At 38.9% G+C, this 9,645-nt stretch overlaps 1 protein-coding gene across 2 annotated transcripts; it reads right to left on the bottom strand.

Annotated features, from left to right (window-relative positions):
- Positions 1-3,042: 3,042 nt before the first annotated feature.
- LOC129767434 (OCIA domain-containing protein 1) lies at positions 3,043-4,293 on the bottom strand. 2 transcript variants are annotated; one of them, XM_055768335.1, is made up of 5 exons: positions 4,111-4,293; positions 3,915-4,040; positions 3,650-3,828; positions 3,426-3,592; positions 3,043-3,367 (listed from the first exon to the last, which is right to left on the bottom strand). In XM_055768335.1, the coding sequence occupies exons 1-5, from the start codon at positions 4,162-4,164 to the stop codon at positions 3,123-3,125; spliced, it is 771 nt and encodes a 256-aa protein (XP_055624310.1). In that variant the 5' UTR covers positions 4,165-4,293; the 3' UTR covers positions 3,043-3,122. The 2 variants fall into 2 exon arrangements, with proteins under 2 accessions (XP_055624310.1, XP_055624309.1); XM_055768334.1 differs by having other exon boundaries at positions 3,915-4,049; positions 4,111-4,292.
- Positions 4,294-9,645: the final 5,352 nt, after the last annotated feature.

Here is a 9,645-nt window from a genome sequence, read left to right as displayed (position 1 = left end):
ATTTACGACTGACTTTAATTTTTTCAATATACTCCAACACAGTATCGTAAAATTATCCACAGCTTAAATAGATTTCGTTTACTGAGTCAACTAAACTTTCAAGACCGCTTTGCTTCTCATAAGTCAGTCTAAGTCTTTTTCCATTTATGTTGAGAGGTTCTATTTTTTTTATAAATCGTTTCTTCTTACAGACTCAATTATATCAATTTGATAAAGCTAAATCCTAAATCTATTTTTAATTCTAAAGTATATTTACATTTTGCTTATTCTACTGTTAATAGAATGGGGAATCGATTAAACGCAGACGACTCGAAGTTAGTAGGGTGCAGAGTGAAGCTTTTGCACCCGGGGCGGAAGAGTTGATTTACACTATTCCCCCCCCCTCTTCCGCCAGAAAAGTAGAACCATTTGCACCCAAGGAAGAGTCTGCGTCGCACCAGGGGCGGAACCCCCACCTCTCCGTCAGAAATCATATTTATGCAATTTCATTTCATGACATAATTTTATCATAGAGAGGAGGAGACATAAGGGGATTTGGGCAGTTTTGATGTTTACACACGGAGATCTATAATTTTGAGGAAAAGATAGATTTGGTCTAACTGAGCCAACACATCTCGCACTAGCACAATGGGTTGTTCCCCTCGGGCCCGAAGAGAATTTTCTAAATTCTATGTGGCTACAATATACACCTCGCACGACCAAACAACATGCTCAATGTCGTGATAACCTTGACCACAAATGCTGAGATTGTTACTGGTAAGATTGATACGAAATGATAGCGCGTCTAACGAACAGTTATTGGATATGAGTCGGGTGAAGTTCCGATTGAAGTCCCGACTGAAGTACAGACTTTTGAACAATGGTTTGAGGCAAACGTTGGAGATAATCGAGTTTAAGACGATTTGACACTGATAAGAATTCTAATGAAATATCAATATTAGCAATATTAGTGGCAGATACATCGTCTCTATCAACAAGACGAATAAATGTTTGAAAGGTCACCAACTGATATCTCTGGTAGAAAGCAATCATAGCAATCATAGCATCGATTTTCAGTTGAATCCCGTAGTACAACAGAACACTCTTCTTATGAAAGAAAATAAGAGCGCCATCTTTCAAGAATACTAAGAATCCTCTTGATTGAAGGTCCAAGATAAAAGAATTGTTTGTTACTTTGTTCAAACAATTTGCTATCATGTTCACCAACGAATTCACAAAAACTTTAAAGCATATTCATAAAGTTTTGCAACGGAACTTTCAATAACGATTGCAGTTGTGTGAACATTTTGCGAATAGAACAATGTTAATCCTAATTCATTCATCAGTTGTTGAATCGTATAAAATTATTGAAAATAATAATAGTGGAATATAAAAATTTTCTGTATACTCAAAATACGGTACAAATTGATAAAAAGACGGAACAATCAAAATCGGTCGAAAAAATGGTAATGTCCCGTTAAAAACGGTACGTGTGGTCAGCCTATCAACACCCGTCATTCAAAGACTCCAAGTGCTCGCAAAATCTCAAATGTTCTGCCGACAATGTCTACGTCATCAGCGGAACAGATGAATTGACTGGATCCATTGAAAATCGTAACACCCAAGTTAAACGCCGCTCGTCTCATAATACCCTCTAGCGCAATGTTGAACAGTAGGCAAGAGAGACCATCATTTTCGTCCATGATTCTCCATAGCTCTTTTCGTGTCATTGAACCGTATCCGCTTGAAAGTCGATGAATAGATGGTGCGTAGGGACTTTGTATTCACGGAATTTTTGAAAGATCTGTCGCAAGGTGAAGATTTGGTAAGTAGTAGACCGACCTTCGATGAAGCAGGCCTGATAACCTCCCACGAATCTGTTCGTCAGTGGCGATAGATGATTTGGGAAAGTACTTTGTAGGCGGCATTCAGGACGGTGATTGCACAAAAGTTCTCAGTCTAGTTTGTCCCCTCTCTTGAAGATAGGGCGAATAACTCCATCTTTCCACTCATCCGGAAGCTGTTATGTTTCCCAAATTCTGACAATCAGCCGGTGTAAATAACTAACCAATTTTTCCGGGCCCATCTTGATAAGTTCTTCACCAATCGTTGGGGGTGGTACATCTTCATCTTAATTCAGATGTTCATCGGAGTGCTGCTTTCACCTTTCGGTCACACCACATTCGATCATCAGTATACTCCGATCCTTATTCCGACACATTTCTGCTCGTGGCATGGAGCTTTTTCGGGATTTCTGGTAGAACTTTCGAGTCTCAAGAGAACGGTAAAGCTGTTCGAGTTCTTCACACTCCTCTTCCTGACGGCGCTTCTTTTCCCGGAAGAGTTGGGTTTGCTGTCTCCGCTTCTGACAGGTAGCTTGACGCGGCATTAGCTCCCGCGCAGCGTGTAACACTTGCTGACACTCAACATCGAACCAATCGTACCGTCGTCTTCTTTCCACGTGTCCTAGGATGTTCTCCGCTACGCTGTTTTAACCATGCTCCAACATGCTCCCAAGAGTAGCTTCGTTAATTTGTTCCTCTTCCGGCAGCGCAGCTTCAAGAGGATGTGCGTAGTTTTCGGCGACATCTGCTTGTTCCAGTCGCGGGCATTGGTACCGAATGTTGTTCACAACGGAGAAATTTGGGCGTATCTTAACCATCACTAGGTACTGACGGAAACGATGTCGAACTTGTGATTCTTCAATAGTTCGGAAAACACACGATTCCACGTCCCGAGTTTTCAATCGTTAGTCCGTTTTCGTCGCCAAGGACCAGGACTAGGGAAAGGAGCATATAGCGGAATCAATTCGCTTAGAGGAGTTGTTTCCGGATTTTTGTGACTTTTGTTGTAGACTGGCAATGCCCACTGTTCCGTATCACCACACCCTAGACATTTACCTCTCAACCAGTGCCAGCCAGAAAAACGTTCTTTGACGATAGAATTTCTGACTCGAACCCGAATCCCCCAACGCAACGCTTACCACTAACCCACAAGGACCACGGAAGACTACGTAACATCGTAATAAAAAAGTAAACCCTTATTTAAACATTCAACACATGCTTTCAAAGCTACAATTTTATTGCACAGACTGTGTGCTTTCCAACAATAATTTCTATTGATAAACCGCGAAATACAGCAATCTATTGAGACCAAGCGTCCCCATATTTGTTCTTCGCTTGAGGCCGAGGCAGCTCTCCTGGCGGTGACATTACCCGTTCTGGTTCACGTCTGATTGGAGGACTTTCGTCCAGAATCACCGGTGACCGATATGAACCCTGCTGTCGCTTGCTGTACTCCTCCCGGTTTTGACGACGCAATTCTTCGTAAGTTTTGGACACTGGCGGATTGGGAGGCAACTGAAGATCATCCTCAAAAGAGAGAGTGGCTGTGGAAGAAGCAGTCAAGTCAACAAGTGAGCGTCAATTCTCTAGTATCAATCCTACAATCAACTGTTGGGCGACCACTATCGTCCAGCCCGGAATACTGTGGTATGTCCATGTTGAGCGAGTCAGAATCACGGAGACGTTCCTCCGTAACGCTGTCACTTGGAATTGCCGGTCCAAAAGGTGATAACATACTACCCGCTCCGAATCCACCCTGTTCCGGAATCCTGAAACCAGTCACACTCATTCAATGGCTCTCAAACGTAAAATCAACCAATTCATACAATCTTTCCACCCCTGCTGCAGCTCCTTGTCTCCGTTGACGAATGATATCGGCCAGTCTTGAGTTGGGAATCTGCATAATCTTCTCGGCGCATCTGTTCTGATAGCTTACCTTGCCGACAAAGTAACCTATTGTGACGCCGAGCATCACCTTAGGGGCGGCCCCAAAACGCACATTAGGCTGTGGAAAGAAAATGTATTTTAAATGTCACTAACGCATTAGCCGGCTTCGAAAGAAAGTTAACAATAAATTGTTAACCGAATTACCTTAAGGAGCCCTCTCTGAATAGCATACCATGTCCCGATTCCGCAAGCCGTTCCAAACGGTAGAGACCTTTGGTAGAATGCTTCGCGGTTACATTCTTGGAGTACTTTCTGCTCCTCGGGCGAAAACTGGAAGTTCTATCGGAAGGTAATACACTCAAGATCCTCATTGCTGGAAGTTATTCTAAAAGTTTCATACCAGTGCATTGCGTTGTTCTCTTTCCGTCAGTTGAGGATGTCTCGTGGTGTCCATTTTTCAGTTGTCAATACAAACACTTTCGTGTACTGAGAATTTTAAATGTATTTCAGACTCTCGAACATTACACAAAAAGCAGCGCGAGGTTTGTTATTGATTTCATCATTCTCGCAGCTGATTATGACATTTAGCGGTTGCATTCAAATTCACAAAGGCACTGGAAGAAAAACGCATGATGTTATTTGTCTGTAAAACGTGTACAGATTTCGAGGAATTATACTGTAATATCGGTAGACATGTATAATATACTTAAATACAACGACTGGAAACATAATGATTTCTATTATTGGGTGAATTCAGAAGCAATATCGCAAAATCAGTTTCAGTATTAGGATTTATTCTTGGTTTCCGCCTCAAAAAGATTGATAAAAAATAATTCACCAGGAAGTGCCAACGGTACTTTCGTATTAGCGTCACCGGAGCCGAAATACAATAAATGATATATTTCAAAGCAAAACATAACCGGGTAAACGTATGCCGTCCGACGCCCGCTAACTAAAGGATCGTCTCCTATGTTTCAAACTAACCGGGCAATCGATGGAACACAGGTTTGTTTGCGAAAGGCCACTGTTTCCGACGGCGGGTCGGCAGCCGACTCTGATTGCGTCACATTGGCGGCTTAGGGCCGCCTCTGTTCCTTATCCTCGATTAATGGGAACTACGTCCCCATTACGTTGACCTCAGAATAAATTTAATTAAGAAAAACCAATTCATAATGAAAATTGCGCTCCGGTGGCGTTCATACTTAAATACCCCAAATTCCATATACGCATTTTCGTAATAAATTTCGGTATGTATATGGCCTCCACTTTTGCATGCATATGCCAGTTAGGCGCATTATATGCCAACAAAATTTTGGGGCATATGATGTTATATATACGCTTGTTATGCGATTTAATGTTTGCTGGGCTCTCACGCTAAATGTCACGAGTTTAATTCTCACTCCCGACATTCTTCCAAAAATGGAAGTAAAAGTGACGAACCAGCCAAAATGTGCTGAAAGCGTCTATAATAGAGAAAAAAAAAGAATATTCCGCGTGACGAATGAGATGACTCGAGCCATAGTATTGCCGAAGAAGAATGGCGTGACTATAGTTTGTCATTAGATAAAATTTTAAATCGCGCCATCGTATGTTATCGACTCGGGTATCAAATACGAATTGGAAAGGCAATGGCAGTTGCAATGAAGCAAGATTAGCATTCCTGAAAGCAATACTAAGTTTCGAAAAATTCTATGAAAATCATTAATTTAAGTTTTTTGAAGGCTTCATTCATTTTTGATCAAGAAACATCGCCATGAGTCCATGACGCAAGATAATTAATTCATTCGGAATTTCCAGAAGAAAAGAAATAATTGGTTACGACACTCATATTTGATCATAAACTGAACTCTATGTTCTAGGTCCAGGTGAATTTGACACGTCGAATTGCTGATACAATTATAGGGAGCTTAGAATCTGGAATTAGATTACATATTCCGCATTACATCCGAGAGCAAACTCCCATGGCATGACGGAAGCCACAAGCGATAAATTTCCTTGTTTAATATTTGGAGTTAATCATGATAATTCTATACTTTGACCGCAACAAAAATATTTTTCTTCGATTTGGAGCATTTCAGGCATTCGAAATATTGTAATAATATTGTTCTTTGTTCTAATCTTCGCTTCAATATCCGAACTAGTATCTCGCAGTCCAGTAAAAAAGGATGCTTAAATCCATTGGGTGTTTCTTCTTTTGAATGTTTTCGATATTTCTGTTAATAGTACCTCGATTAGCTTCATAAATAGCAATTACAATTGAGTCATAAGTAGTGGGACTGAATGAAAGCACGTTTGGCATTTTTTTTTAAATTAAATTCTTTATTGCATTTTCCCAAGTCCATATAATGTGCGTTTGAGGTATAAAACAATACGCGTTGACGGCATAGAGCTTCGTATTACGAAATGGGGGAGTAGGCATGAGAATATGGGTTTGCAAAAGAAATAAACACGCTTTTAAAATAAAAATAATCAATGAAAATTAGTTTTCCCAAACCAAATTAGTACTCTATTTATATGAAAATCACTTTTGTGAAAAAATATCATACAAAAATTGTGTCTTAAGATAATTTTATATTATAATGGTAAGTTTTGGTGAGAATATCTGAAAATTCATAGAAATTAGTTTAAATTAGGGTCAGAACAACGTACTTCTAGTAGGTAAATAACGCAAAAAAAAAATTCATACAAATTTTAGTAATTTAAAACTGCCTTAGGGCCGACTAATCTGATGGAGAAGAGTTGGCCCCTTACAAACTAATGTCGCATCCAGATGTCGACACCATTCCGCCGTCAGCGTCCTCAATCTTCCTCAAGATTCCTGGAACCCATCATGATCTGAACCACCTTGAGGTTCACTTTTTAGGCACATCTGATGATAGGTGTTTGAATTGTTGAGCTGTGGTGGCTCCCCAACCATTTTCGTATGCCGATTGGGATAGTATGGCCCAATATAATTCGATTGGACGCGCCAGGAATTGGTTTGGGGGATTGTTTTAAGGGTGGTCAATGAATCCAGAGTGGCCTTTGCATATTGGCACGAAACTAGGTCCGTCCAGAACACAATGGGCCTGATTCTCAAATATACTTTACGGTGGAAACAAAATAAACGGCACGCCATTGAACTACGTTTTACGAGTTAGTGAAGTGTCGAAGATAATAATGAGTTTTCAGGCAGAATGAGCGCTTTTCAAATAAAAAATCATTAACGAAAAAAAACTGGTATTCAATGTGAGTGGAAAACTTTGTTTTCTTCATGTGATATAATAATCTCATATAAAAATTTCATCTGAAGATAATTTGATAGTATAATGATAAGTTTAGTGGGAAACTAATCTCGTATCCAGATGCAACCATTTTTGGCAAAGCTCTCGGAAAAAACTCTTCCGCAACCTTCATCGTAAACAAACGAAAACACAAATAGCACGAACAATGTCCATGAAGAGGAGAACAAAACCACACACAGCTGTTTGTCTCTCTCTAGTGTCGCTTGTTATGACTCACCCATTAAATCATGTCAGAAGTTTTCAGAAAAACTTTTTCGATAAATTGTCGTTTCCCGGAGATTTTCTGCAGGCGCGTGATTCTATTACCAAATAATTTTCTTCAGGGGCCGGATTCTTGAATACACTTCACGGTGGAAACGAATTGAATTGTATCCGAGATGACAACGGTAAGGTGTCGACATCTGGATACGAAATTAGTTTCCCACTAAAACTATCATCGTAATATAAAATTAACTTCAGATAATATTTTGGTATGAGATTATTTGACCAAGTGAAGAAAACAAAGTTTTCCATTCACATTGAACCCAAATTTTGGTACGGAGAAGTTAATTTTCATTAATAATTTTTCTTTGAAAAGTGCTCATTCTGCTTGAGAACCCATTCTTATCCTTTACGCTTCACTAACTCGTAAAATGTAGTTCAATGGCTTGCCGTTCATTTCGTTTACACCGTGAAGTGTATTCGAGAATCAGGCCCCAGATGTCATTTCATACATCATTCGATCATGGGTCATTAATTCAGTTATTCCAGTATAATTGAACAGTGGAATGAAAGTGGATAAACATGTACATGATTCTGTTACGTTCATTTCGACTCATGAAACTCAATATAATCAATGTTAAATAAACAAATGGGACGAAAAATTACGGAATTTTGGTTTAGTAACATCAATCTAGCATTTCATGCAATTGCAATAACTGAGCTTCTCCTGCAGCCAACTATTTCACTTATTTTCAACATTTTGATGGTGTAATCAATACTTTATAAATTCAATGTGGAGCAAATTGAAGAGCGATACAAATAACTACTCGAGCAATGTTAGTATGAATTTCAAAAAACGAAAAACAACCGCTACTACTAATAATTAACATGATTTGTTTTAAGATTGTAAATAGAATAAAACGAAATTAATGTTGCTGGCCCCGATGCAAAGCAATATTGCGTTGCATTGAAAGAAAGATGGACGGCCTGAGTCGAGAGTTGTATGATGTGATTTAGACTCACGAGCACTTTGGAAGTCATCTTGATATTTATTGCAGGGTAGTCACCGAGAATTTGATAATAAAACATACTTTCAGTGTGCTGGTGAAGTCCTTAGCCGACATATGAAATAGCGTCCTCTGGAAATTCTTCGAACGATGACAGAAACGATTTTGTATTGGGTTGAAAACAGTGAAGATTTGAAGATTTGCACCCCCAAAACAAGCATATTCATTAAATTTATTGATATTTTTTCGATTCATTCTGCTCCCCAAAAATCGTGTACTCGAAATTTTTAATTTTGCGACTTGGTTTTTTCTGATTTAACACCGAAGATTTTGACGTGGGACTACGTCTAACCGGAATATATGGAGGGTAAAATGAAAACCTAAACACAGAACATGCAAGAAAAAATGAAAGATTTCGAATGCTTATAGCTCGAACATTTCGTACTGGATAGGAGAGATGTTTGCATCACTTGATAGGGAATATTTCTACGCATCTATCGCAACTAACAAAATGTTGTTTTTCATTAGATAAACAATTGAATAACTGTAAAATATTAGGCGTTATCTAAACGCCCTAACTGCATCGTTTTGATTGGCCCGATTTACGGTTTCCCTAACACAGCCATCAAAACCAAGCAGCCTAGGGGAAATCGGCATTGCAAATTCATACAAATCGGGGGTATTTTTGTTCCGATTGAAATGTGTTTCCCTAACACAGACTTCAAAACCGAGGTTTCTGGGGAAATCGGCTCTGCAAATAAATGCAAACTGCGAGTACTTTTGTCCTCGCTTGCCTTTGTGCAGAGTGGAATATGTCTGTCCTAACATGATCTTCTAAACTTAGGAACCTGGGAAAATCGTGCAGACACTAGAAGCGAATGAACTTCCCAGTTTCAAGCAAATTCGAGATTCGAGAAGCATGTACACTTTTGGGATGTAAACTTCAGAGGGAAATGTAAAATAAAATAATCGTTTGATAATTTTTTTTTGTCTTTATTGGAAAGATTTTCAGCCTTAGGCTGGTTCATCAAACGTTTGATAATTCTTCCGTACATATATTTTGTTCTAGTCATCATACCAAACGTAAAAGGTCCGTCATTAAATTTACTTGTAACGAAGAACAATCAATCACAATAAATGAATTGACTTTACACGGCATTTGTTCATTTTTTTCACTCACAGAGCAAATATATTGAACTCAATTGAATTTGGAAACTGTTTCATTCAATCAAGAATTTAATCAATACAAACGAATGATTGCTAAGCTAAGGTAGTTCCACGTGAACCTTGCGGTTATATCATAGATATAACCCACTATTTTTTTAACGAAAAAGAAAATGTTCATTCTTTTTTTTTTAATGGAGTGTTCATTTCAACCAAAAATCCATTAATGTTTTCGCTTCACCGAAATGAAAATCGAGGTCAATATCGAATTGTGTAGCA

This window comes from Toxorhynchites rutilus, chromosome 2 (genome assembly GCF_029784135.1).
Source record: "Toxorhynchites rutilus septentrionalis strain SRP chromosome 2, ASM2978413v1, whole genome shotgun sequence".
NCBI classification, from domain to species: Eukaryota; Metazoa; Arthropoda; class Insecta; order Diptera; family Culicidae; genus Toxorhynchites; species Toxorhynchites rutilus.
This window is presented reverse-complemented; position numbering and strand designations above follow the sequence as displayed.